This window comes from Aethina tumida, chromosome 4 (assembly GCF_024364675.1).
Source record: "Aethina tumida isolate Nest 87 chromosome 4, icAetTumi1.1, whole genome shotgun sequence".
Taxonomy (NCBI): Eukaryota; Metazoa; Arthropoda; class Insecta; order Coleoptera; family Nitidulidae; genus Aethina; species Aethina tumida.
In genome coordinates this window covers 8,178,464-8,205,434 of record NC_065438.1, presented here as the reverse complement: position 1 = coordinate 8,205,434, position 26,971 = coordinate 8,178,464, and the positions used below count along the sequence as shown (strand labels likewise).

Genomic DNA, 26,971 nt, shown 5'->3' with positions numbered 1-26,971 from the left:
TTTTTTAATGAAGTAGTTTATAAAACAAACTGACAAAAATATATATAAATCTTACTAAGAATAAACTCTATTAAAATTACAGTTAAATACTGTCATAAAACGTAAATATTCAAATTTTATTTATTTCACCAATGGTTTTGAGATAAAAAATGTAAAATTTTATGTATAAGTACGTATTTTAATGTTTTACAATTTAAAAATATCTGACAAATTTATGAGTGTGTGGCGTGTGGGCCACATTGTATACATGGCTAACAATACCAACAATAATGAATTGCATCAATTTAATTTATAAAATTTAAAACAATTACATAATTTATTACTTAAAATTTTATATGTTCTTATGCAACCACTATGCACATAATGCATTTGTGTCTATGGAACAATTGTCTTACTTTATATCTATGGAAATACCCTGTGGTACCCTCAATACTTTTGTACATGTGCGTGACGTGGGTTGCATAATCTGTACGGGTATGCTACCCCAACTACTTTTATATGTAAAACAGTGCGTTGACGTTTATAAATAAACATGACAGGTGTTACTTGTTAAAGGTTAGGCAAATCGCTCTTGTAATGTATTTCTTAAAGTTCTAATTGAGTTTTACAAGTATGACGAAGGATACGAAGATATTTTTCCATAAAACAGTGCTACATTTGGCCAGATCGCTCGCAGCAATAAAAAACACACCATGGGAAAAGGTAGGTGTTATTGATTAGAACATAATTTTGTTTTTCTGGTTCAAGGAAAACATACAATGAACTTTGTACGTTGTAACTTGTTCGTCGATTGTAACGCGACAATTTACAGGTGAAAACGTTGTTCACATTATGTCCTTCGGAAGTGAAAAATGGGGTGATAGCAATCAGTTGTCGCCAACAAGATGCAGTCATTGCTTTGGGAATATACTTTCTGGAGTCTGGACTGCAACACCAAGAAAAAATACTCCCTTACTTAATGAACCTGGCCAAACTGTTGGAAAAGGCAACATGGGTGGATGAAATGAAATACAATGAAACTGATAGGATTCCCATAGCTGAGAAATTCAGCTTTTGCTTGCACACATTGTTGAGTGACATTGCAGTGCGTTGTGAGGAGGCACGGAACAGCATAATAAACCTCCAGGTTGATTGCATGGTATCACTAACCAACAGTATTTTAAATTTACAAGACCCAGATAGCAGCAATAGTGCCACAAAGTTGTTTGTGAGCAAGACAACAATTCCAGTACTTATTGGATTAGCTAGGGCAATGGGGAGATTTACTGCTAATGATCCACCATTGATATGTAGAATATTTCCTAAGCCTGAACCCCCTTTAAGTCAAGAGGCTACCAAAGATCAAAATGCTTACAAAAGGAGTTTCAGCAATTTTAGAAATATTATTCCTAGAAGTTTATCAGGGAATTTAGCAGCAACTGTGGATATTGTTACCCTAACAACACAAGGCTATGAAACAACAGACATTGCATACAATTCAAACTCACTCAAAAGAGGCTCCATAATTTGCCACCATCAGGGCAGTTATGATGCCACAACGTATTTCTTCTCCAAATTTGGCTCCAGTTTCAACCAATTTCCACATTTGAGGATCAACGATCTGAAAGACAAGGAAAAGCAGATTATATTTCCAGAGGCTCACTTATCTACCATTTTAGCAATGAACAAAAAGTTACTTACAAAAGATGTACTTGAATTACTAGATGAAACAGCATTAGAAATACATTCCACAGGGAAAATATTGATTTTTCCTTATAAAACGTTTTCTGAAACAGTCAATTTGGTCATGGTTACTTTAATGAGGGAACTGTTGCAACCCCAGAAGGATTTGCCTATTCCTTTCACCAAGGATGTTCAGGAATTCGTCAAAGGTTTGGTTTAACTTTAAAACAGTGACTGAATTATGTAAAACGTGGATTGTTTCAGGGTTGTTTTTGAACGGGCAAACAGAATTGCAGAGCAAAAATCACGATGCAAGCGAAAAGGAAGATAGGGAAAGCAATTTTGCATTGGTCAACAAGTTTAAAATGAACGTTATGGCCAATGCTGCCTGTGTGGATTTGCTAGTCTGGGCTATTGGCGACGAAACAGGTAAATGTGGTGGTTTTATGTTGTATTTCAAATGATAAATTTGGAATACAATTTGACATTGTTTCTGTTTATTTACAGTGGACAGTGAATATAACTTTTCAACTTTGCTTCAATTTTTAATTACAATCATAGGTGAAATATGTTTTCCCTGTTGTTTTTACTTTTAGTTTATAGTATTGGTTTTTATTTTGACCGAATCCTTTCCACCGTTCGTTTTTTGCCTTTATCACATAACATTTTTACTGTTATTCAAAGTAATTGTAATTTTTATGTTATTGTGTTAATTTAACCCTTGTGTGGTTTATTTGGATTTTATGTGGTTGCACACAAATTATTATACATTATCTTATTGATATAAGGACAATGAATAACTAATGTGTTTTGTATATGTTATAATGTTACAAATGTGTGTTCCTTATCAGCCTTAAGATTATGTAATTATGTTTTTAAAGCTATTCATTTAGGACATATAGTTGCTGCTTAATCACCATATCATTTGTCTGAATTATAAAGGAAATAACTATCTTATGAGTCAATTTTGATAGTAAAAGATAAGGCAATTATGTTGCTGTTTTCATAATTTAATCTACACTTATTCTGATTTATTTTATAAATTATAAATAATTTTTAAAGTTAATCAAAATGCATAATTAATGTGTATTTTTTTAAAAAATAAACAGACCAATTAGAATAATTGTGAATAATTTTAGGCGCTGATAGTTTATGCGGTCGTCTGAGCGAAAAAATAAACTCTAGCCAAGGCTACCGCTTAATTTTGGCCCACATGCCTCTGTTGATGGTTTGTCTAGAAGGCTTGGGCAAACTGGCGCAGAAATTTCCGAACATCGCCTCCACATCAATTTATTGCCTGCGAGACTTCCTCATAACTCCTTCACCCATCCTACTGAAGTTGCACCGACAAGCAAACGCCAAAGGCAACAAGGAACCGATCAAGATAACACCGCAAGGCAACGATTTAAAGGTCGAGTCGAACACGAAAACCGTTTCGTCGACGCAGTCGGCGTTTGAACGACTACGAGACGCAGCCATCGAAAACTTGTGCTACGCCTTAGGTGCCGCACACAGTTCGGACCCTGATTGTGTCAGGGCTTTGGTGGCTGCCGTTTCGAATAGGTTGTTCACTGCTGAGAAAAAGGACAGCGAATCTACTTTGATATCCACGAATATTGTTATTATGCTGGGTCACGTGGCGGTGTCCATGAAAGGCACCCCCAAAACAACTGATACAATTTTGCAGTTCTTCCAACAACGATTTTGTCGGGTGCCCTCGGCCCTCGACACTTTGATCGTGGATCAGCTAGGATGTATGATAATCGCCCAGTGCGAACCTCATGTATACGAAGTATGAATGATATAATTAAAATTTAACAATAAAATAACGATTTTAATGATTCAGGTTGTGATGAAAATGTTTACGATGATTACCGTAGAAAGTGCGAGTGCTGCATACAACTCCACAAACGATAAGACCCAATACAGACACGTCTCCAGGTCTGTAATCAACGCCTTGGCCAACATTGCTGACAACATCCAAGGCGAGCAACAAATGAACGAACTCCTCGGCCGATTACTTGAACTGTTCGTACAGTTGGGTCTGGACGGCAAAAGGGCCTGCGACAAATCACCAGGAGCCTTGAAAGCTTCAAGTTCCGCAGGAAATTTGGGAGTCCTGATACCCGTCATAGCAGTACTTTTGCGGAGGTTGCCCCCCATCAAAAATCCCAAGCCCAGAATTCACAAACTCTTCAGGGACTTTTGGCTGTTCTGCGTTATTATGGGCTTCACCGCCTCGGAATCAGGTTTGTGGCCGGCCGAATGGTACGAAGGCGTCAGAGAGATTGCAGTCAAGTCACCCACATTAATTTCCCCCAATTCGAGCCGATCCGAAATGAGGGAGCTGCAGTACACCAGTGCCGTAAGGAACGATTGCGTCTCCATAAACGAGTTGCAGGAATTGAAGTCGCAAATTTTGGACTTACTCAAGCATCCTCCTGATGTTACGGCGTACGTTAACAAGCTTTCCTTCGCTCAGTGCACGTTTTTGTTAAGCGTTTACTGGGTGGAAACGCTGAGGGTTCAATATTCTGGTGAACCAAGTTTGGTGCCTATTATTTCCGATTATCTGAGTGACTCGGCACTTCAAAAGGACAAAGCGGGTATGTGGAGTTGCGTCTCTTCCGTTGGTGAAAGAGTATTCGACAAGTTTTTGGAGGTAATGAAGAACAAGCCCAAGAATGAAGTCAGGGAGGCTGACTTGGAGCAACACGCCCAATTTTTACTCGTTAACTTCAACCACCAACACAAGCAAATCAGACGCGTCTCCGACAAGTTTCTCTCCAGACTTGTGGACAAGTTTCCACACTTGTTATGGAGCAGAAGGTACAATAATTATTTTAAGATTATTTGGTGTTTTAATTGTTAATTTTCAGGGTTTTGTGGACGATGTTGGACATCCTACAAGTACTGTCATACTCCTTGCAAATTGATCCGAATCAAGAAACACCAACGTTCAGAATACATCAGACTCCCTACAACATCCAACTGATGGACACGTTGGAAGCCAGAGAAGTAACAACAGTCATTTTTATATTATGCATGTATTAACACGATTGTTTTAGACAATCGTGAGAGATTTCGCTGAGAATTCAGATCGCATAATTCGAGAGGCACTGAAATGGGCCCCACAATGGACCCGATCCCATATCCAGGAGTACATCAATCACATCCCTTCATCTGGGATTTGGCACCACACTGGTTTGAGCATGGCCTTGGAGTCCCTCCAGCAGTTTGGTCCTTTGAACGTGTACTCGGCGCCGTTGAGCACGAGTACGCTGGACAAGAGGCCGAAATGTGTGAAGAGCGATTCATCGAAGATCATGTCCACGTCGGCGATGCGTTCCAAGTACACCGGCGTCGTTAAAGGCATCCTTGAGGTCAGTAGTATTTCCCTCTTTACATCCCAAATTATTTTTGTGTGTTTCCTCACTAATTATCTTGTCCGGAAATACCTAAAGTAGATCAAATTAACAACCCCATACAATATTCAAAGTTATTTTTTGTAGTTGGACATGATAGACGGAGGTAGAGACGCTCTGGTGAACGCCGTGTTGTCCCGCGTCTGGAAGGCGTGCCAGGAGCGATCGGACGCCCTGCACAGGGACGCCTTGTGGCAAGCCACCGCCCTCCTGATTTCCTCGCAGGAGCTGAACAGGAACCTGTTGCATTGCATTGCGTGGTCTCAGGTGGAGCTATTCACCGTCGATGCGATGCTGACGGCAGTCGAATGTTGGCAGTGGCTGATCACATCGAAGCCGGAACTGGAGATACGGTTTTTGCAGGAGATGGTCTCAGCGTGGAACTGCACCGTGCACAAGAAGCTGGGCTTGTTTTCGATCACGAAGCCGCCAACCAGTCCGTTGTCAGCTTATGAAGGTATTGATTGATTATTTGGTTTTCAGTGGGTATATATTAATTTTGTTTTGGTACTAGGGTGTCATTTAGAACCGGATCCTCCTTTCGTCAAGCCCCATGCCATTTGGGTGCAGTTTATTTGTGAATTGGTGGAGACCATCAAGTACAGCAGTTATGAGAAAGTTGAAATGTTGGCCAGTTTAATCCATAGGTCTTTGGCGATGTGTGTGGGTCAAGACCCGCCTTGTCAGACAAGACATGTTTCAGCCATAGGCACCAGATTCAAGTCAGTATTCCTAGCAGTTTTTTGATAATTAAAATAATACAATGTGTTACAGGCTATTGACTTGTGGGTTGTCGTTATTGCAAGGAGATATTTTGCCTAAAAGTTTGGCAAAAAATGTACTTAGAGAAAGAATTTACTGTAGTTGCCTGGACTATTTTTGTAAGCCAGTTAGTTGTCCTACTCAATCCACCTCTGAATTGAGGGAGGACATAACCACTTTAGTTAAATTTTGGCAAATGCTCCATTCGGACAAGAAGTACTTAAAAGCTTCAGATGTTGGAGGTAAAAACATACATTTAACTGTTAATTATTTTATAATTTTCTTTTTTGTTTCTTTTCTCTTGCATGTTTATTTCGATCCCGTACCTTTCTTAAACCACGAAGATTTAGATCTAGGTCCCACAACTCCACTAGCGGCGATACAAAACAACGAGCTAGCAAAACCTGGTGAATTCAACCGTCCAGCAACCGGTTGGATTAACACCGTACCATTATCTACCAGTTCCGCCACTTTAAGTAAACGATCTTCAAAGTCTAAAAGGGCACCGATGGCCGACAATTTCGTCAAGTGTTACTTGAAAAAGAGGAATCTGATTTTGGAGTTGCTTGTAAGTTTATCTGATAATAAAACTAGTTTACAATGAACCAGGTAATTCCTAAGCTTATTCTAAGGTCATGAGTAAATTCATTATAGAAAATGGTGTTCTAAGGAACTTTGAGCTGAAATTTAAAGGTGTTTTACAGGCTGTCGAATTTGAATTTTTGAACGTCTGGCACAATCCGACGGGCAAAGCTGAACTCCTAATTCCGGGCGAGGAAAACATTGCAGCCTGGCGAGGCAAACCGATAACCGACAAACAGTGGCAAGACTTTACTCGCCTTGCGTGGGATATTTCACCAGTACTAGCCGTTTATCTTCCATGCAGGTACCAACACCTCGTCACACGCCTCAATCCTCATAATAACTTTAATTAATGTCAAGGTTTCGAACGAACGAAGCTATAATCAACGAGAACAAACACCTGATCCTCCAGAATCCGGTCTGTGTTTCCCACGTGCCGGAGGCACTTCAGTACCTGGCTACCACAGATGCATTGCTGGCGGACATTCCGAAGCTGAATTACATGCTGACTTGGGCACCAATTTCGCCTATTCAGGCGCTGGCCTTTTTCAGTCGACAGTTCCCGCCGCACCCGATTTCGTCGCAATACGCCGTGAGGGTGCTCAGTTCCTATCCGGCGGATGCAGTTCTGTTTTACATTCCCCAACTCGTCCAGGCGTTGAGACACGACACAGTAAGTTTGCCTTCTATTTAAAGACAATTAATCAGGTGAAGCTTTATTTTATAGATGGGTTACGTGACGGAGTTTATCAAGTACATTGCTAAGAAATCGCAAATTGTGGCCCACCAATTGATTTGGAACATGAAGACTAACATGTACTTGGACGAAGACATGCAACAGAAAGATCGTAAGATTTTATATAATAATTCAAAGTTTATGTATTATTGGTTTGTTTTGTAGCTGTTTTATACGACCAACTGGAGGCGTTATGCCAAAATATATTGTCAGAATTATCAGGCCCAGCGTTGCAGTTCTACGAACGTGAGTTCGACTTCTTCGACAAAATCACGAACATATCCGGCGAAATTCGGCCATATCCTAAAGGACCGGAGCGACGCAAGGCTTGCCTGGAAGCGCTAAGCAGAATTAAGGTACAACTATTAAAAATTTTGTATACATAGTGTTTATTTGGACACATTTTAGGTACAAAACGGTTGTTACCTTCCAAGTAACCCTGAAGCAATGGTGCTGGATATTGATTACAAAAGTGGCATTCCCATGCAGAGTGCTGCTAAAGCTCCTTATTTGGCCAAGTTTAAAGTCATGAAGTGTGGCATAAATGAACTAGAAAATATTGCTATGGCTGTTTCATCAAACCAGGTACGAAATATATTATATTAACATGTAACAATGACTTGACGTGACGTTTCAGCAAAAGGAGCTGAGTTTAGGACCGGAATTGTGGCAGGCGGCGATTTTCAAAGTAGGAGACGACGTCAGACAAGACATGTTGGCGTTGCAGGTCATTGGAATATTCAAGAACGTTTTCCAAACCGTCGGGCTCGACTTGTATCTGTTTCCTTACCGAGTGGTCGCCACAGCTCCAGGGGTAAGCACAAATAAATCCACAAAACAATGCCAACAAGTAATAATCCCGAAATATTTCAGTGTGGGGTCATAGAATGCGTCCCCAACGCAAAATCCCGCGACCAACTGGGTCGTCAAACCGACATAGGCATGTACGAGTACTTCCTGAAGACGTACGGCGACGAGAGCACGAAAGAGTTCCAGAATGCTCGTCGCAACTTCATTGTGTCGATGGCCGCGTACAGCGTCGTAGGTTTCCTGTTGCAGATCAAGGATCGACACAACGGCAACATCATGTTGGACACAGACGGACACATCATCCACATCGACTTCGGATTCATGTTCGAGTCGTCCCCGGGAGGCAATCTGGGCTTCGAACCGGACATCAAACTTACCGACGAGATGGTGATGATCATGGGCGGCAAAGTCGAGGCGCCGCCTTTCAGATGGTTCTCCGAGTTGTGCGTGCAGGCTTATTTAGCCGTCCGGTAAGTAACTTTCAAGTCCACGTTGATTTAGTTTCAGATAAATATTGCTTAAGCATCCAATGCTCATTATTGAACTGGAAGCTTGTAGCTGCACATCTCTATGATGTCTGGAAATACTCAACTAACTACTTTAGGACAGTTTGACTATTTTAATTTGGAAACTGTCATATTATAATACTGAGTAGTCCACATTAGTTGGTTTACCTGATTTTGCGTATTAATTTTGCCCACCATTATACATGAAAACGTTTTTTGCCCGTGCTAAAAAACATCGACAACCTGAGTAACACCATTCAGTAACACTGTGCTACAAAATGTGCACGCTACTCCCCAACAACGTGCTCTCAACACTAACGTGCACGATCTGCCGCAAGTATTTGTCGATCCAGCCCGTAACCATCGACCCGGACGGTTCGAAACGTTGCGGAAGATGCCAGGAAGAGAATCACACGGGACCACGGTCCCTGATCAACAGCCTCACCGCCAGGGTGTTATTCAAGTGCGTGAACCAATACGAGGGTTGCAATGTAGCGCTGAAACCCATGGACATGCTGAATCACGAGAAATCGTGCACCGGAGGTGATTACGAATGTAATGTGTGTTCGTTGATGCTGGAGTCGGCTTATCTTTATTTGAAGCACTTCGAAGTGATGCACAAAGACTTGATGTTGAGCAGCAGCGTGGTTGCAACTGCAAGAATTTTTATATGTACGTTAAGGATAATCTGATTTTTGTGTTTTTTATTTCCGTGGACGGTGACAATGGAATTTTGAAGCTGGGACTCATTCACATAGGACCGAAAACGATTGCGCAGAGCATCAAGTATCGTATGTTTGCGCACGACAAAGATCATGTGTTCATTTCCACCAATTTACTTCCTTGCGACACGACTTTTAAGCCGAGCATTGTACGAGTGATAAACTTTGACAAGCATCATACGGTTGCGAATTGCGATTTCATTGTGAAAACGGATTACGTGAGCAGCTCACATTTTATAAACGTCAAACAGATAGTTTTGCCACCGGAACCTCCCAAAAAGACTTTGGCAGTCAGGCGTGCATCACAGTTATACAACTCCGAGTCGCTACTTAAGAATGTGACGATGCGCAGAAACTCTACAGACAATTATCGCGATATGATCGTGCCCAAGCCCACCCCCGCAACTTCCCCTTCAGTTCATAAAATATTACTGACGAAATTTTCCGCCATGAAACATTTAGACTGGAAACTATCCGAGTGTCAAACGAAAGTGATCACCGGCCCAATATATACCATCCCATCAACTTGTCCATTATGCAGCGAATTGTTCGACGAAGTTATATATTGCTGCGACGAAGAAACCAACAAGCACATAATCTGCGAGTCGTGTTACCTGTACGAAAAGGAGTGTCCGTCCGGACATTGCTACAACGAAGACTCCAACGCCATGAGGATAAAACAAAACGTGGGCGTGTACTGCAAGTGGGGCTGTGGAAACTACAGGTTCTCGACGATGTTGCAGCTGCACGAGAATTCATTCTGTCACTTTCGTCCGACGATCAAGTGTCCAGTGGTGAATTGCAAGGAGATTTTGCCAAACGCTAACTCGTTAAGGGATCATTTTGCTGCCGCCCACCCGTTTCAACTACTCCACGTCATAGACCAGTCGAATATTTATTTTAAATATACGGATTTTACGGAAAAGCAATTTTATGTGTTCTCAAGGGATATTTTTCTGGTTATGTACGTCGAGTTTGAATTGGAATATTTGAGAATTTACGTTGCTGATGTTATACATCCGAATGGACGAAAGAAAGCTTTTAAGGCTGTGATTAATTGTGAAGAGTGTATTCATTATAATCCGATAATATTACATGAAGGAGGCGACATAAGATTCATTATATAATTAATTTTACTTGATTGATTATTCAATTATATTTGTATTGTACTGTATTATTTTAAATAAACTGTTTTATCGCCATAAACCATTTCGTTTGACTATACATATTGAAAACACCCCATACAACAGTGGTTTTAATTATAAATTGTTTGTGTTAGACCGTTTCAAGAGGCTATAATCTCTCTGGTGTCACTGATGCTGGATACTGGTCTTCCCTGTTTCCGTGGCCAGACGATCAAATTGCTGAGGGACAGATTCAACCCCGGGGCAAGCGATAAGGAAGCGGCCTCCCACATGCTACAAATAATACGGAACAGTTTCTTGAACTTCAGGACACGCACTTACGATATTATACAATATTATCAGAACCAAATACCCTATTAGAAAAAAAAATACTCGACAATTCCATGTGTTTTAATATTTGAGAATTAGCAACCATTTGTCCCTTCCCCATTTGATCAGTATTTCATGTTACGTTGTTAAAATGTATTTGTTACATTTTGTTGATTAGTTTTAGATGTATGTCCAAAATTAATTTTATCAGTATTTTGAATTAGGGAAATTTGGATGAAATTTGAAATTTTGTCAGACTCAACGGTGGAAAGAATACTCGACAATTCCATTAGATAATGTGTTTTAGATATTTTATGTGTTCTCAAGGGATATTTTTCTGGTCATGTACGTCGAGTTTGTATTGGAGTATTTGAGAATTTACGTTGCTGATTTATACATCCAAATGGACGGAAGAAAGGTTTTAAGGCTGTGATTAATTGTGAAGAGTGTATTCATTATAATCAGATTTATATTACATAAAGGAGGCGACATAAGATTCATTATATAATTAATTTTACTTGATTGATTATTCAATTATATTTGTACTGTACTATTTTAAATAAACTCTTTTATCACCATAAACCATTTCGTTTGGCTATACATATTAAAAACACCTCATGCAGCAGTAGTTTTAATTATAAATTGTTTGTTTTAGACCGTTCCAAGAGGCTATAATCTCGCTGGTGTCGTTGATGCTGGACACTGGTCTTCCCTGTTTCCGTGGCCAGACGATCAAATTGCTGAGGGGCAGATTCAACCCCGGGGCAAGCGACAAGGAGGCGGCCGCCTACATGCTGCAAATAATACGGAACAGTTTCTTGAACTTCAGGACACGCACTTACGACATGATACAATATTATCAGAACCAAATACCCTATTAGAAAAAAAATACTCGACAATTCCATTAGTTAATGTGTTTTAGATATTTGAGAATTAGCAACCATCTGTCCCTTCCCCATTTGATCAGTATTTCATGTTATATGGTTGAAATGTGTTTCAGGTGTAATTGTTACATTTTGTTGGTCATTTTTAGATGTATGTCCAAAAATTAATTTTATCAGTATTGTGAATTAGGGAAATTTGGATGAAATTTGAAATTTTTGGCGTACTGTGTCACACTCAGCGGTGGAAAGTATTTAACAATTTTTATAAGTTGTTTGTTGATGTATATATAGGAATAAATTGTATATTTTATAAATTATATTTATTGTTAACATTATTGTTTCAAATTAAATAAAGTATTTTAAAAATTAAATTTTGTTTTAAATTAAAATTTTTATAAATAATTATTTTTGTATTTACCTTTTGTAAACAGCATGTAAACATAACCTACTTTCCTAACCTAAGTTTTATATAAATATAACCTGTACATGGGTATTTTAATAATTTTAAACTAACAATATTAATTAATATAATTGTTGTATTATGGCTAATTTTTTACCAAACACTCTGCAAAGAGTATTTTATCAACAAATTCGTTATTTACCAAGGTGGAGTCACAGAACACCCAAAAGAGTTCTTCCCCCAGACTACGAAGAACTTAAAGATGAGGAACAAGAAATTGAAAAGATCGAAAGACTTTCAACAATTCAGCCAAAAAGGAACCAAGAACCACCTGAATTTAAAGTAAAACCTAACAAAAATCTAGTCCCTTTGTCTATTTCATCACAAAAGAAAAAAGTTGTAGTCACAGATATGCTCGAAACTGTAATAGACAGTGAGGGTAATTTTATTTATTCAAAAATGAAAAATAATGACATAAGAGTTGGGTAAATACTTAATGTAAATGCAATTAATACATTTTATAAATCAATTTTATTTTAGAAATTTATTAACAAAGCTAAAAACTAAAAAAGACAAAGTAACCCCAGAAAAAGTGTTACTGGAGGGTAAAAGATTGATCAAAGACGCTCTAATTTCTGGATGCAAGGTGGATTACATTATATTTAGCCGGATGAGTGAAGTTGAATATCTCAGGCCATTTTTACCTAAGCTAGGCACCAAATTATATAAAATGCCCTATAAAGAAATGCAAATATGGTCAGACCTCACCACAAATCCAGGAATAATGGGTAAGCAATACTTTTTGTCTACCTCTTCTATTGTAAAATAAATCTAATATTTTTAGCTGTTGTGCACACTCCAAAGGTTGAAGAGTTTACAAGCCCAAATAGTTTGCCTTTGACAGTGATCTGTGATAATGTCAGGGACCCAACAAACTTAGGAGCAATTTTAAGGGCTTGCAGTGGAGTAGGATGCCACAAAGTGATCTTGACCAAAGGTTGTGTGAACATCTGGGACAGCAAAGTACTGAGGAGTTCTTCTGGGGCTCACTTCAAGCTGCAAATGCATCAGAAGCAGGACTGGACAAAAATTCAGAACTTGCTAGGCAAAAATGTTAATATGTTTGTTGCTGACAATAGCCATAAACATATGAATGAGTTGCAGGAATCAGTTCCATTATTACCTTATTATGGCATTAAGTATGATGCTGCAAAACATACAGTTATTGTTGTAGGTGAGTGCTAAAGTATATTTTGTACAGTAATTATTGGAAGTAACGTTAATTCTTCTATTGTTACAGGTGGTGAAACTGAAGGTATTAGTTTAGACTGCTACAAAACTTTAAGCCAATATAATGGAGTTAGAATAAATATTCCACTTAGTAATAATGTTGATAGTTTAAATAATGGAATGGCAGTTGGAATTATTGTTTTTGAAGTAAAAAGACAGCTTGCACAAAATAGTTTATAAATTAAATAAAAATATCATAACATATTCTCTTTTATTTTTTATCCTATAACAACATTGTATCAATAAATTATTATTTAAATGTCAGAATAATGTTAATAATTTTAAAAAAATAAGGTGCCCTACTGGCTTACCTCTTGTAGATTACAATCTAATCTAAAAAATTGCTATTTCAAAATATAGTTGTTTATTAAACGCAAACAATAATGTTTATTTTGTTTAAGTTTCAATCTTTAGAATACGTGATCAATACCCTACAAACTACTTAATTTTTTCCTATTCCAACGATTTTGAATTAAATCACATTAAGTCAATAACTAATTCGTGATTTGTAGGAATCTCAACGTGATCCTTAAGTAATATCACTTAAATCAGATATAATAGCATTAATGTATTCCCCTAAATGTCACCTATTCATTTAATGCACATGCATAATGTTTTTAATTTAAATGATTTTTTTTTTAATTTCAAAACTATTAGTTTAACAAATTAAATTATTTTAAACAGACAATATTACAATTTTTATAAAATGAAATTCGCAACCAGAAGTAAAGTAATGTTGAATAACATTATTTGGAAAAACCTGTTACAAATCTGAATAAGTCTAATTTATTGCAGGATCGATCCATTTATCATATTGATTATTATAGTCACAGGTATGTACTTTTTTTTATAAAAAATCAATTTGGTCTATTATACCAATCGTAAATCGTTGGATCCGATTGAATTTTGAGAGAGACATCATGTAAGACAGAGGCAGTAATAGTCTGCAAATTTGTTTCGTAGTGGGAATCTTTTACTGTCTCTGTCATGTATGATGTCTCTCTCAAAGTTCAGTAGGATCAAAAGCTTTTTAATCGATATGTACAAGGAAGAAATAAAAAATATAAATATTTTTAAATAATTATAAATATATATAATATATAATTCTATCAGTAAATATTATGTTAAACTAAACATGAATTGTAATTAATTACAATCACACTTATATTAAAAAAAATTACGAGTACCTAAAGTTAGATAAAGATAACGGATCGATAATAGTATAAATACAACAAACCCCAGGTTAAATTAAGTCATAAGTGAACAAGACCCAACATGACTATTTTTAATTGTAAAGGTAAGATTTATAATAATTAAACTGTTAATTTATATTGCAATAAATTTGTTTATAGCTGGCATTATTGTGCTACTAGTATTAACTAGCATAATATTAAAATCTGATGCACTCTCAGTGTCTCTTTCACACGGGTCTGATGGAGTTCGAGTTATTGTCTCCAGAGGTAATATTTATTGCCAATTTATTTATGGTCTTTAAATGTAATCATTTTTACAACTAGATTCAGACGGAAAAGATGTTGTGCTAACGGGAATCCTGGGCTTAGGTTTAAATTACACCCATAACAACCCCGTCGACGCCAATTTCTCATACACAATCAACCAAGATACTGTGCAAATATTTTGGGAAACCAAAAACACAGACTTGAGGCTTCGCGATTGTTACGATCTGAATCAGTCAACAACCAACTGGTTCGGAGGACCGGAAAGGTAACTCTCGTGAATTTAACTCCATGTATATGCTAACAATTTTTAAAATAGGTACAGGCAAGTCTGGCCGTTGGAAGAAATGACCATCAAAGCTTCGGACAAACCTTATGCAGTTGCCAAAACAGATAATTTCGCTGTTGCTGAACCGTACTGGTTGAATTCCAATGGGGCATTCATTTACGTTGATGAAAGAACGCCTTTGTACGTCGACCAAAACAATTTGGAGGCTGGGAAGGTTTGCTTTATTGCTGATGCTCAAGGTGTTTATGTGGGAAGAAACAGGGTATTATTAGTCTAATCTAATTAATTAAAACTGGTTGTTTACTTTGGAGTATTTAAGGTAGTTCTTAATTACACGATTGGAGTCCAAGAAAATGCCAAACTGGCACATTTGTTTGCTGTTGAAAACTTCTTGGGTAAACCTACTGGCCATCCTAATGACAAAATGATAAGCGAACCTATTTGGACCACCTGGGCGAAATATAAGAAAGAAATCAACGATGACGTTGTTCTGGAATTCGCCGATGACATTGTCAAACATGGATATGCTGGACAGTTGGAAATCGATGATGAATGGGAGGTACATTTATACTTAATAGTAACAGTTTGGTAAAATACTAATTGGATGAATTACAGAAATGCTACGGCCATCAAGAATTCAGTACCATTAAATTCCCAAACATTAATGAAACAGTAAAAAAGCTCCACGAAAAGAACTTCAGAGTTACCCTTTGGCTTCATCCTTTCGTGGATGTAGGATGCAGTCCAAATGAAGAAATTGGACTTGAAAAAGGTAAATCAAGAATTTAAATGAATAAATTATTACTGAACGTATTTATAGGTTACTTCGTAAAGGATAAGAACGGTAACACCCATGCAGATTGGTGGAACACTAACACTTCCCATCAAATTGACTTTACACAGGAAGAAGCTCGTAAATGGTACTCTGATAGAGTTAGCAAAATCAAAAATCATGGAATAGACAGCTTCAAGTTTGACGCTGGAGAATCTGACTATGCGAATCAGGTAAATTTGTTGCAACTGATTATTATTCAAGTACTGTAACTAAATTATTTTATAGCCAAACGTTTATCCAAACGAGGACATCGAATTGGTACCAAACTCCCTTACAAGTCATTACATCAGGACGGTTGCTAAGTTTGGTGATTTGGTTGAAGTTCGCTCTGCATACAAGTACGTAATTCCAAAGAAAAAATATAATAGTCTAATTATTGATTGATTTAGGACTCAAGATTTGCCAATTTTCCTTCGCATGCTCGACAAAGACTCTTCATGGGGATTCGAAAATGGACTAAGGACTTTGGTTACCACCCTCTTGCAGCTAAATATGAACGGTTATACTTTGTAAGTAAATGTCAATGAAAACACGTATCAATTAATTGATAATTACTTAATTTTTAGGGTTTTGCCTGATATGATTGGAGGTAACGCTTATAATGGTCTGTCACCTGATGCTGAGCTCTTGGTTCGTTGGTCTCAAGCTAATGTCTTCATGCCCGCCATGCAATTTAGTTTTCTTCCTTGGGAAATTCCAAGTGATAAGGTATGAGATTTTCTTTTATATCAAAGCTAAATATTTTATTTGCGATTTGTTTCAGTTTGATACAGAAAAGCTGATTAAAAAAACTATCGATTTACATAGTGAATATAGTGGAGAAATATTAAAGGCTATGAATGAGTCGATTGTGAATGGTACTCCAGTTAATCCACCTATTTGGTGGGTCGATCCTTTGGATAAGGTTGCACTGGGAGTTAATGATGGTACTTTTATATTTAACTCTTTTGAAATTGTATTTTATTGGATTTTTGTTCCAGAATACCTATTAGGTGAAAGTATATTGGTTGCACCAGTTATGGATCAAGGGGCAGTTTCAAGAGATGTCTATTTACCTGTTGGATCTTGGAAGGATGGAAACACTGGGGAAATTTTCATTGGTCCAATCAATATAGAAAATTACAGTGCACCTATTGATGTCTTACCTTACTTTATAAAACAATAACTAAAATGTATATAATGATGTATTTATAATGATAAATTAAAATATATAGAATAAAATAATTTATATTATGTACTTAAGTTTGATTATTATACTTACTACTTCCTTTTTTTCTGTTATCTGATCCATTTTGATTAAGTGTGTACTCGTGCAACAAATTCTATATAAATACACAGAAAAATATTTAAAAATACTTAGATTTTATGTTGTTGGTTCTTAATAATCATAAAGATTAAACAAAGTGCATTGTTGCTTCTTACTGTTTCCAAAATACTGTGATGATTAAATACATTAGTCGTTCATTAATAGTCCTTGAAATAGTCGTTTGAGTATTTTGTAAACAATATTGATTTTAAAAGAGATTTTTGATACTCATCATATTTCTCTACTGAAGTAGTGGCCTGGTCACCACAAAGCTCCTTAAAAGGTCACATGGATTTCTCTACAAACTTATATTTTCTTGGTACGACGATTCTATCTATATAAATATTTATTTACAAGCTGTGCTGATTCTATATAACATATGTAAGATCTTAAATAAAATTGTTTGTAACGTTTTCATACTATTTGTGATGACAAACCAACATTTATTTTTTTTTTATTTACTGCCATTCATATAAATAATGGTATAGTGTTATAATTAATGTTTTTAAATGAAAAGCTTATATAAATATTAATTGTCTTTTACTTATTAATTTAACTACTTCAGAAATCTTTGTTGTTTAAGAGATATTTTCAATTAAAAATGTGTTCCATTTAGTACAAAAGAAATAATTAAAAAAAAAAATATTATTGGAATAACGTGTTTTAAAAAAATTAGATTAAAATCTAATCAAAGAATAAGTCATTTCAAAATATTGAATAAAAATGTTAATTGTTTATTAAAGGCAAACATCAATATTTGTTTTGTTTAATTTTGAGATTAGTACAATTTTGAAGTAAATTACATTATGTCAATAACTAATTCGTGATCTGTAAGAATCTAAACGTGATCCTTAAATAACCTTAATTAAAACGTATCTGATAACGTTAAGGTATTTTCCTTAATGTGACCTTTAAAAAAACAAACATTTAATGCATTTGCACATTTTTTAATTTAATTAACTGGAAAATTATATAATTATAAAATCAAATATAAATTAGTGTTTTGGAAAGAGAATTTTTCAAGTTTTATACAATTTTGGTATTGTGATTAATTAATAATTAATATCTTCAAATAACTAAATTAAAATTTATTAATTAAGATCGAACAGTTTAAATATATAAAAACTGTAGAAACGAAATACATACAATGTGGCCCATTTGAAAAAAACACCTGCATAAAATTTGTTTTTTTTCGTCCGATATGGACAAACTTTTTTTTCAATTGTACTGTATGAAAATATGTATTTGTGGACAAAATATAACGTTTTCCGGAATAAAACTAAAGTTTTAGTTTACAGTTTTTTAGACATGAAAATTTTTATAGCAAATCTAGTACACCACTGGATTAAGTACCACCTGAAAGAGGTATATACTAAATTTCATAAAAAATTATTCATAATTATATTTTTGTGGAAAAGTTAGTTGTATGAATATTACGAGTTTTAATATAACTATACCATTATTAAATTATACAGTATATACAATATATATTGATGAAAAAAAGATAATTATGAATCTGCATATTTTTTTGTGAAATTTTGTATATACCCATTTTGAGGAGTGATTAAGCCAGTGGTGTAGTTAATATAAAAAAATTGCCAGTATGATTCTTTCAATTTTCATATTCAAAAAATTACCCAGTAGGTTTTGGTTTTATGCTAGAAAACATGATAATTTGTCTATAAGTAAATATTTTCAAGCTTTACAATTGAAAAAATCCAAAATCGAATGAAAAATACGATCTTTTTGGCGGTATCTTATTTTCAAATAGGCCCCACTGTACATCATATTTTATGCATTTGAATTCTATATACTAAAAATACGAAAATATACAATTTTCTATTACACTAAAAGTAATTATAAATAATTATAATAACACACTTAAATTAAAAAAAAATTGTGAGTGGTTAAAATTGATAAAGATAACAGATATATAATGTTATAAATATATAGAATCCTCAGGTTAAACTAAGTCTTAAGTGAATAAGTCCAAATATGACAATTTTCATCAACAAAGGTAAGATTTATAATAATTAAATTGTTTATTTATATTGAATTAAATTTGTTTGTAGTTGGCATTTTTGTGCTAATATTAATTGGTACAATATTAAAATGTGATGCTGTAACAGTATCATATTCCTACAAACCTGACGGCGTTCATGTTGTTGTTTCTAAAGGTAAAGTTAAATGTAAATTGTTTTTGAGTTTATTAATCATGTCTTTATTTAAAATTAGAATCGGAAGGAAAGGATAATGTGTTAACGGGAATCCTTGGCCTAGGCTTAAATTACACAGACGACGCTACTGTTTCATACATTCAAAGAAAAGATACCGTGCAAATTATTTGGGAATCCAAAAACACCAACTTGACTTTTAAAGATTGCTATGATCTAAATCCACCGACGATCAATTGGTTCGGAGGGCCTCAAAGGTAACTCGTGCTTGTAAGTCCTTACAAATACTTACAAATACTTTCCCACATAGATACAGGCAAGTCTGGCCCTTGGAGAAGATGACAATCAAAGCTTCCGACAGACCTTATGTGGTCACGAACACGGATAATTTCGCTGTGGTGGAACCCTACTGGTTGAATTCCAAGGGGGCGTTTATTTATGTGGATGAAAGGACGCCTTTGTACATCGACCAAAACAATTTGGAAGCCGATCAGGTTTGCTTTATTGCTCACGTTCAAGATGCTTACGCCGGAAGAAACAGGGTATTACTAGTCTAGTCTTAATTTAAACTGGTTGTTTACTTTGGAGTATTTAAGGTTGTTCTTAATTACACGATTGGGGTGCAGGAAAATGCCAAAGCTGCACATTTGTTTGCCATTGATAACTTTTTGGGCAAACCTACGGGGCATCCTAGTGAGAAAATGATAAGTGAGCCGATTTGGACAACCTGGGCGAAATATAAGGCGGAGATCAACGATGATGTTATTCTGGAATTCGCAAATGAAATCGTCGAGCATGGATATGCCGGACAGCTAGAAATTGATGATGAGTGGGAGGTAACATAACATAATCCATGTGTTTTAGTTGATTAACATTGGTTAAATTACAGAAATGTTATGGCCATCAAGATTTTAGTACCATTAAATTCCCAAAAATTGATGAGACTGTAAAAACTCTGCATGAGAAGAACTTTAGAGTTACCCTTTGGCTTCATCCTTTTGTAAATGTGGGCTGTGGTCCAAATGATGAAGTTGGACTTGAAAAAGGTGATTAGTCAATCTCACTTAATATATTATTACTGATTGTGTTCTCTAGGTTATTTCGTAAAGAACAATAAAGGGAGTTCACATGCAGCCTGGTGGAACGGTAATGATTCTCATCAAATTGATTTTACTCAAGAAGAAGCCCGTAAATGGTATTCTGATAGAGTCAGTAAAATCAAAGACCATGGAATAGATAGCTTTAAGTTTGACGCTGGAGAATCTAATTATGCAGATGCTGTAAATTCATTATAATAAGTGTTCTTCAATTGTTGTAACTAAATTATTTTGTAGCCCAACTTTTATCCCAACGAAGACATTGAATTGGTACCAAACTGCATTACAAGTAATTATATAAGAACTGTTGCCAAATTTGGTGATTTGGTTGAAGTACGCTCCGCATATAAGTACATGAATTCACAAGAAAAATTTTAATAGACTAATTATTGATTTATTTAGGACTCAAGATTTGCCAATTTTCCTTCGTATGCTTGATAAAGACTCTTCCTGGGACTTCGAGAATGGACTAAAAACTTTAGTTACAACTCTGTTACAGTTAAACATGAACGGTTATACTTTGTAAGTAAAAGCTAATAAAAAACACTGTTTTATTTATTAGTGATCAATAATTTTTTAGAGTTTTACCTGACATGATTGGAGGTAATGGATATAATGGAATGACACCTGATGCTGAACTCTTGGTTCGTTGGTCTCAAGCGAATGTCTTCATGCCTGCCATGCAATTTAGTTTTCTTCCTTGGGAAATTCCAAGTGATAAGGTGTGAGATTTTCTTTAATATCAAAGCTAAATATTTCATTAGCGATTTGTTTCAGTTTGATACAGAGAAGCTGATTAAAAAAACTATCGATTTACATAGTGAATATAGTGGAGAAATATTAAAGGCTATGAATGAGTCGATTGTGAATGGTACTCCAGTTAATGCTCCCATTTGGTGGATCGATCCTTTGGATAAGGATGCACTGAAAGTTAGCGATGGTACTTTTATATTTACGTCTTTTGAAATTATATTTTATTGGATTTTTGTTTCAGAATACCTTTTAGGTGAAAGTATATTGGTTGCACCAGTTATGGATCAAGGGGCAGTTTCCAGAGATATTTATTTACCTGTTGGGTCTTGGAAGGATGGAAACACTGGAGATATTTTCATTGGACCAATCAATATAGAAAATTATAGTGCGCCTATTGATATCTTACCATACTTTATAAAACAATAATTAAAATATACATAACACATATATTTCAGTATGTAACACAAATTAAAATATATAAAATAAAATGGTTTCTATTAAATATTTAAGATTATTATTATTATTCCAACGTCCTCTTCAAACCCCTTTCCAATGAACACATTGCACTGAAAACAAATGTAAAATAATAACTGATGAATTATAGTTAAATACTATATTAATAACTTAAATCAGTCCTGTCTTGTTCTAAAATTATTAATAACCAATAAACAAATACACATTTATAATTGTAGTTACAAATATATTAAACAATTTTTATTTAAAGTAATTTTACTCAGTAAAATTTGGTCAAAAGGAGATTTTTAACTTGAGAAATTAGATTTTATTCATTATTTTGATATATTAATATTAATATTCATATTAATGAACAAATATATGAAAGTAAAATTGAAACAAACATACGTACATAATAAGTTTTGCCTTATTCTGAAATTAATAACTAAGATACTAATACATATTTATAATTGTATTAAGAATCTTCATTTAAAGCAATTTTATGCAACAATTTTATGAAAAGAAGCTTTTTAACTTGAAAAATTATATTTTATACATTATATGGAACATTTGGCAAAATGCATTTTATTGTATTTTTTGCATTAGAATATTTATTTGGTGAAAGCATATTGGGTGCACCAATTATGGATGAAGGGACACCTTTCAGGGACAGTTATTCACCAATTGGATGGAACCACAAGGAAAAATTTTAATGGATCAATTAATAAACAAAACCTATTGATGTTCTGTCCTACTTTTTAAAACAATAATTAATTAATTAATCTTTAGCGTAAATTAATATATTTAAAATAAAATTGTTTTTATTTAGTACTTAAGATTATTAATATTGTTCCTACTTGCTCTTCAAATTCCTTTCCTCTGAACCATTGTGAATACGTGTGAAATATATAGAATGACGTATAACTAGTAATCCTTACTGAGGACTTAAATATATTGTTACAATAAGGGAAGATATTTAAAAAAACATAATAAGTTCGATTTTATTAAACAAGTATTTAAACCAATCTTATTCAGCAAAAATGATATTTAATTCATTATTTTTATGTAGTTTAAACAGGGAACATCGTATGATATTCTATTTTAAAATCTTTGTAATATTTATAAATTATTATATTATGATATATTATATTTTCCACAAAAATTATAAAAATTAGTTTGCTTTTTATTTTTTAATCTATACAATCTCCGAGATTTGAGTAAGAAAAAATAGGCAGTAATATATGTTTTAAATATTACTATTACAAGTTAATAAAGAAATAATTTAAAAAATCTGAAATTCATTATACATCACTACTTAAAGGACATATTACAAATTTCTCACTGAGAAGTCACATAAAGATAAATTAATAAAAAGTCAGTTTATAATGCAATACAATAAACTTAACTTTCATCGTGCACTGTACATGTTGGGATCAGTAGGGATGGATGCACCATGCATGATGGGTGCGTGCATCCACCTATTTCCATTGAAGTATTTTATGTAGCAGAAAACATCATGTTGTTTATCTATTTCTGACATAAAACAATTAATTTCTCATTTCATACATTTAGGGTATAATTTTTCCTTTGAATTCTAGTTGATTAAAACATTTATTTTAACGTTAAACAATATCATTTGTGAGATTCAGGATATTTTCGCAATTAATTCATAATCAAGATGTTTTATAGGATATAGTTAATGGTGGTACTTATATATTTAACTTTTTTGAAATTGTATCTTATTATATTTTTTGTTTCAGAATATCTTTTGGGTGAAAGTATATTGCTACACCAGTTAGGGACCAAGGGATATTTATCTACCCATTGAATCTTGAAATGGTGGAATCACAAGGGACATTTTTAATGGATCATTCAATATAGAAAATTACAGTGCATCTATTGATTCATTGCCCTACTTTATGAAACAATAATTAAAATATACATATATATATATAATATTATTGTTCTTTCAATTCCTTTCCACAGAACACAAACACAAATAGATGATTTAAATATATTGTTATACCCTTGTCTTATTCTAAAGTTAATAATAACTATGATACAAATGTTCACATTTAAAAGAGTAAATTCACTTTTATTAAACATCTATTTAAACCAATGTTACTCATCAAAATTTGATGAAATTAAGGTTTTTAATTTGAAAAATTAGATTAAATCATTATTTTAATATAGTTTAAATAGGGAACATCATATGACACCACTTTTTAAAACTTTTGTAACATTTTACATCATGATATAATATATTTTTTTATAAATACATATATCATTTTGTCCAAAAAAAGGTGAAATAAAATATTTTGGTTTTTATTTTTATTATATGCAAACTATTATCCAAGACTTTAGTAAGAAAAAAATGAGTATTATGATTATTGTTTTAAATATCAGTAACTATTAATGATAATCATTCAAGTAAAGAATTTAATAAATCCTTACTACTGAAGACTACTTGAAGGACATATTTCAAATTTCTCACAATCAAATAAAGATAAACAAATAAAAAAGTTCATTTTTTAGTGCAATACTACAAACATAATTTCCGTCGTGCACTGTACATGTTTGAATCATGGAGGAGGAGGCATCATGCATGATGGGTGCGTGCAACCATCTATTTCTATTTCGTGTTATTGAAGTAGGTAACTGAATATGACCAATTTTATATTGTGTATATTTGCTGATGTAAAACAAAAAAAAATTGCATTTAAGGTGATGATTTTTCCTTAGGATCCAAGTTAATTAACACATATTTATTTTAACGTTAAACAATTTAATTTCTTTATGATTTTTTATAACTAATTCATATTAAAAATTTCTCATACACTCAAGTAAAGAGAACTGATTAATATATAACGAAAAATATGATGCAGTTAAGATGGTACTTTTATATTTGTCTTTTGAAAATGTATCTTACATTTTGTTTCAGAATACATATTAGATATGTATTTTATATTGGTTGTCTAATTATGGATTAAGGGGCAGTTTCCAGGAACATTTATTTACCTATTTGATCCTGGATTGGACCAATCAATATAGGTCTTTGTAAACCAACAACTAATATACTTATACCTTAACATATAAAAAAATTAAAATATTTAAAATAAAATCGTTTCTATTAAATATCTAATATTACAAATATTATTGTTCGTACACATTACAATGAAAACAATATAATATAATGAACAGAAATATGTGTTAAATATACAGGGTGTCCATAAATTGAGTGCATTACATATTGTTGACCTCAAAATAGGCCGATTCAACCCAATTTACTTATATATCAATATTGGACCAATCAGTATAGGACTTTATAAACCAATAATTAAAATATACTTATACCTTAACATATTAAAAAATTAAAATATTTAAAATAAAATCGTTCCTATTAAATATCTAATATTATAAATATTATTATTCCTACATATTACCCTGAAAACAATATCATATAATGAACAGAAATACGTGTTAAATATACAGAGTGTCCCTAAATTGAATGCACTACATTTTGTTGAGCTCAAAATAGGCCGATTCAACCCATTTTACATATATATGAATATTGGACCAATCAAAACAGGACTTTATAAACCAATAATTAAAATATACTTATAGCTTAACATATTAAAAAATTAAAATATTTAAAATAAAATCGTTTCTATTAAATATTATTATTCCTACTTATTACCCTGAAAACAATATCATATAACGATCAGAAATACGTGTTAAATATACAGGGTGTCCCTAAATTGAGTACACTACATATTGTTGACCTCAAAATAGGCCGATGAGGAGCTTAAAAGTCTCCTAACTTTTTTATATATAAGTTTATTTTAACTTTGACAAGAATATGAAATTTTAAAAGTTTTTGCCTAAAAATGGTCTTCTTGTTGAACTTCGATATCTCGCACCGATTCCAGAGAATGTCAATTTTGAAGTTTCACCTCATAAATTCTAGGAGATCGATTGTTCTAATATATGTTTAATTCAAACACTGTATACAAATATTAAAAAATCAAAATTGATTTAGAATTTTGGGAAATCAGTTACTAAGAGAATTACAGCAATTAAAAGTTATATATTGTATTTTATAACTATTGATAATTTGAAAATATTGCCACTTAATCAACATTGTTTTATTCTAAAGTTAACAATAAGCAAGAAATGTTTATATTTAAAATAGAAGCTTCTAGTTTATTAAACCCTTCGTCTAAACCAATCAAAGCAAGGTTTTTAACTTGAAAGATTAGATTTTTTATAAATATATTTTCTTCAAAAAAAGTATAACAAAGTATTATTATTTTTTGTTTCATTTAAGTTGGGGCATATGATTTTTTGTTACTTTTTAGCTTAAGAAATTAGATTAATTATTTAAACAGAGAACATTTTATCACATTTATTCTATTTTAAAATCCAAACTTTTTACTTAAACCTAAAGTTTTCAATAAGAAAAATTGGGAAAATGATAAATGTTTTAAATATTCCTAATTATTATAATTGTAATATTATTTAAGTTTTTAAAGAGGAACATTAAAAACTTTTAAGTTCACTACTTGAAGGATACTATAAATTTTTCTTAGAGAAGCCATATAAAGATAAACAAATAAAAAAAATAGATGATTACTTCAACTAATTTCATTAATAAAATAAACAAATTTTCCGAAACGCCTTGTAGATAGAGTATTATGCATGATGAGTGCGTGCATTTATCCATTTCTATATCGTGTTATTGAAGTAGCTATAACATAATACAACAAATTTGATATTGTTTATCTTTATTGATATAAAAAATGTTTTATTACCTATTTCACTCATTTAGAAAATTACTTTTACTTAAGTTATTTCAGTTCAAAATATATTAATACACATTTATTTTAACCCAAAATTCTAAAATTTAATAATCGAGATTTTTGAAGAAAATTGGAGTTTAATAAAGAGATATCTGAGACTTAAAAAAATATTTCTACATATTCACATTCAAGTTCGAGTGTGTTTTGCATAAGAATTGATTTAAAATATAAATGGTAACTTGATTATCATCATTTAGGTTTTCTACGATTATCACTTATAATTTTGATTAGGTACTTGAGTAGTTAAGCAACTTATTTCTATATAAATACCTATATAAAAAATCAACAAAAATATTTGTTTACTTTTGTATACTCGCCACATGTAGAACACATGCCTAGATACCCATGATAATAAAGATTAATGGACAGAACTCACTTATAAATAAGCTAAAATAGATTTAAAAATCATTGTGTTTTGGGTGTCAAAACAACTATGAAGGCTCTAAAAATAGGTATTAAATTTCATATTAACCTTCCGTATGTGTACAATATAAGTTGTTTAAATTTGCAGCAAG

The 26,971-nt window shown here is 33.4% G+C and overlaps 5 protein-coding genes across 7 annotated transcripts; all 5 read left to right on the top strand.

Moving 5' to 3' along the window:
* Nucleotides 1–472: 472 nt before the first annotated feature.
* LOC109602389 (phosphatidylinositol 4-kinase alpha) lies at nt 473–11,914 on the top strand. Of its 3 annotated transcripts, none has more exons than XM_049965866.1 (19): nt 473–702; nt 812–1,871; nt 1,927–2,091; nt 2,802–3,454; nt 3,509–4,491; nt 4,542–4,680; nt 4,731–5,045; nt 5,175–5,544; nt 5,602–5,809; nt 5,862–6,091; nt 6,200–6,417; nt 6,554–6,735; nt 6,792–7,104; nt 7,159–7,279; nt 7,333–7,523; nt 7,576–7,752; nt 7,805–7,981; nt 8,041–8,447; nt 11,315–11,914. In XM_049965866.1, the coding sequence occupies exons 1-19, from the start codon at nt 613–615 to the stop codon at nt 11,538–11,540; spliced, it is 6,225 nt and encodes a 2,074-aa protein (XP_049821823.1). In that variant the 5' UTR covers nt 473–612; the 3' UTR covers nt 11,541–11,914. The 3 variants fall into 3 exon arrangements, with proteins under 3 accessions (XP_049821823.1, XP_019874312.1, XP_019874314.1); XM_020018753.2 differs by having other exon boundaries at nt 6,194–6,417; XM_020018755.2 differs by lacking the exon at nt 11,315–11,914 and adding an exon at nt 10,485–10,729 and having other exon boundaries at nt 6,194–6,417.
* Nucleotides 11,915–12,011: 97 nt separating this feature from the next.
* On the top strand, nt 12,012–13,437 carry LOC109602375 (rRNA methyltransferase 3, mitochondrial). Its single transcript, XM_020018737.2, has 4 exons — nt 12,012–12,428; nt 12,484–12,731; nt 12,788–13,177; nt 13,244–13,437. Exons 1-4 carry the CDS (start codon nt 12,085–12,087, stop codon nt 13,411–13,413), a joined length of 1,152 nt encoding a protein of 383 aa, XP_019874296.2. The 5' UTR covers nt 12,012–12,084; the 3' UTR covers nt 13,414–13,437.
* Nucleotides 13,438–14,508: 1,071 nt separating this feature from the next.
* Nucleotides 14,509–17,051, top strand: LOC109602376 (myogenesis-regulating glycosidase). Its single transcript, XM_020018738.2, has 12 exons — nt 14,509–14,530; nt 14,586–14,693; nt 14,751–14,958; nt 15,010–15,241; nt 15,299–15,538; nt 15,595–15,751; nt 15,800–15,984; nt 16,040–16,152; nt 16,204–16,323; nt 16,381–16,522; nt 16,578–16,740; nt 16,795–17,051. The coding sequence occupies exons 1-12, from the start codon at nt 14,509–14,511 to the stop codon at nt 16,977–16,979; spliced, it is 1,875 nt and encodes a 624-aa protein (XP_019874297.2). The 3' UTR covers nt 16,980–17,051.
* A 2,581-nt stretch (nt 17,052–19,632) lies between these two features.
* Nucleotides 19,633–20,769, top strand: LOC109602378 (myogenesis-regulating glycosidase-like). The gene is made up of 5 exons (XM_020018739.2): nt 19,633–19,836; nt 19,891–20,130; nt 20,184–20,340; nt 20,390–20,574; nt 20,629–20,769. Exons 1-5 carry the CDS (start codon nt 19,633–19,635, stop codon nt 20,767–20,769), a joined length of 927 nt encoding a protein of 308 aa, XP_019874298.2.
* Nucleotides 20,770–20,848: 79 nt separating this feature from the next.
* LOC126265295 (SITS-binding protein-like) lies at nt 20,849–21,648 on the top strand. The gene is made up of 4 exons (XM_049966260.1): nt 20,849–20,913; nt 20,972–21,113; nt 21,169–21,331; nt 21,386–21,648. Exons 1-4 carry the CDS (start codon nt 20,897–20,899, stop codon nt 21,568–21,570), a joined length of 507 nt encoding a protein of 168 aa, XP_049822217.1. The 5' UTR covers nt 20,849–20,896; the 3' UTR covers nt 21,571–21,648.
* Nucleotides 21,649–26,971: the final 5,323 nt, after the last annotated feature.

Bases quoted from the DNA above. Each gene is read 5' to 3' on its own strand.
- LOC109602389 (XM_020018753.2), top strand. From the start codon at position 613: ATGACGAAGGATACGAAGATATTTTTCCATAAAACAGTGCTACATTTG. The intron at 4,681-4,730 runs GTAACAACAGTC...CGATTGTTTTAG, and splicing joins ACACGTTGGAAGCCAGAGAA to ACAATCGTGAGAGATTTCGC. The intron at 5,810-5,861 runs GTCAGTATTCCT...AATGTGTTACAG, and splicing joins GCCATAGGCACCAGATTCAA to GCTATTGACTTGTGGGTTGT.
- LOC109602375 (XM_020018737.2), top strand. From the start codon at position 12,085: ATGGCTAATTTTTTACCAAACACTCTGCAAAGAGTATTTTATCAACAA. The intron at 12,429-12,483 runs GTAAATACTTAA...ATTTTATTTTAG, and splicing joins AATAATGACATAAGAGTTGG to AAATTTATTAACAAAGCTAA. The intron at 12,732-12,787 runs GTAAGCAATACT...TAATATTTTTAG, and splicing joins CACAAATCCAGGAATAATGG to CTGTTGTGCACACTCCAAAG.
- LOC109602376 (XM_020018738.2), top strand. From the start codon at position 14,509: ATGACTATTTTTAATTGTAAAG. The intron at 14,694-14,750 runs GTAATATTTATT...TTTTACAACTAG, and splicing joins TCGAGTTATTGTCTCCAGAG to ATTCAGACGGAAAAGATGTT. The intron at 14,959-15,009 runs GTAACTCTCGTG...TTTTTAAAATAG, and splicing joins TGGTTCGGAGGACCGGAAAG to GTACAGGCAAGTCTGGCCGT.
- LOC109602378 (XM_020018739.2), top strand. From the start codon at position 19,633: ATGACAATCAAAGCTTCCGACAGACCTTATGTGGTCACGAACACGGAT. The intron at 20,131-20,183 runs GTAACATAACAT...GTTAAATTACAG, and splicing joins AAATTGATGATGAGTGGGAG to AAATGTTATGGCCATCAAGA. The intron at 20,341-20,389 runs GTGATTAGTCAA...TGTGTTCTCTAG, and splicing joins TGAAGTTGGACTTGAAAAAG to GTTATTTCGTAAAGAACAAT.
- LOC126265295 (XM_049966260.1), top strand. The intron at 21,114-21,168 runs GTGTGAGATTTT...GATTTGTTTCAG, and splicing joins GGGAAATTCCAAGTGATAAG to TTTGATACAGAGAAGCTGAT. The intron at 21,332-21,385 runs GTACTTTTATAT...TTTTTGTTTCAG, and splicing joins TGCACTGAAAGTTAGCGATG to AATACCTTTTAGGTGAAAGT.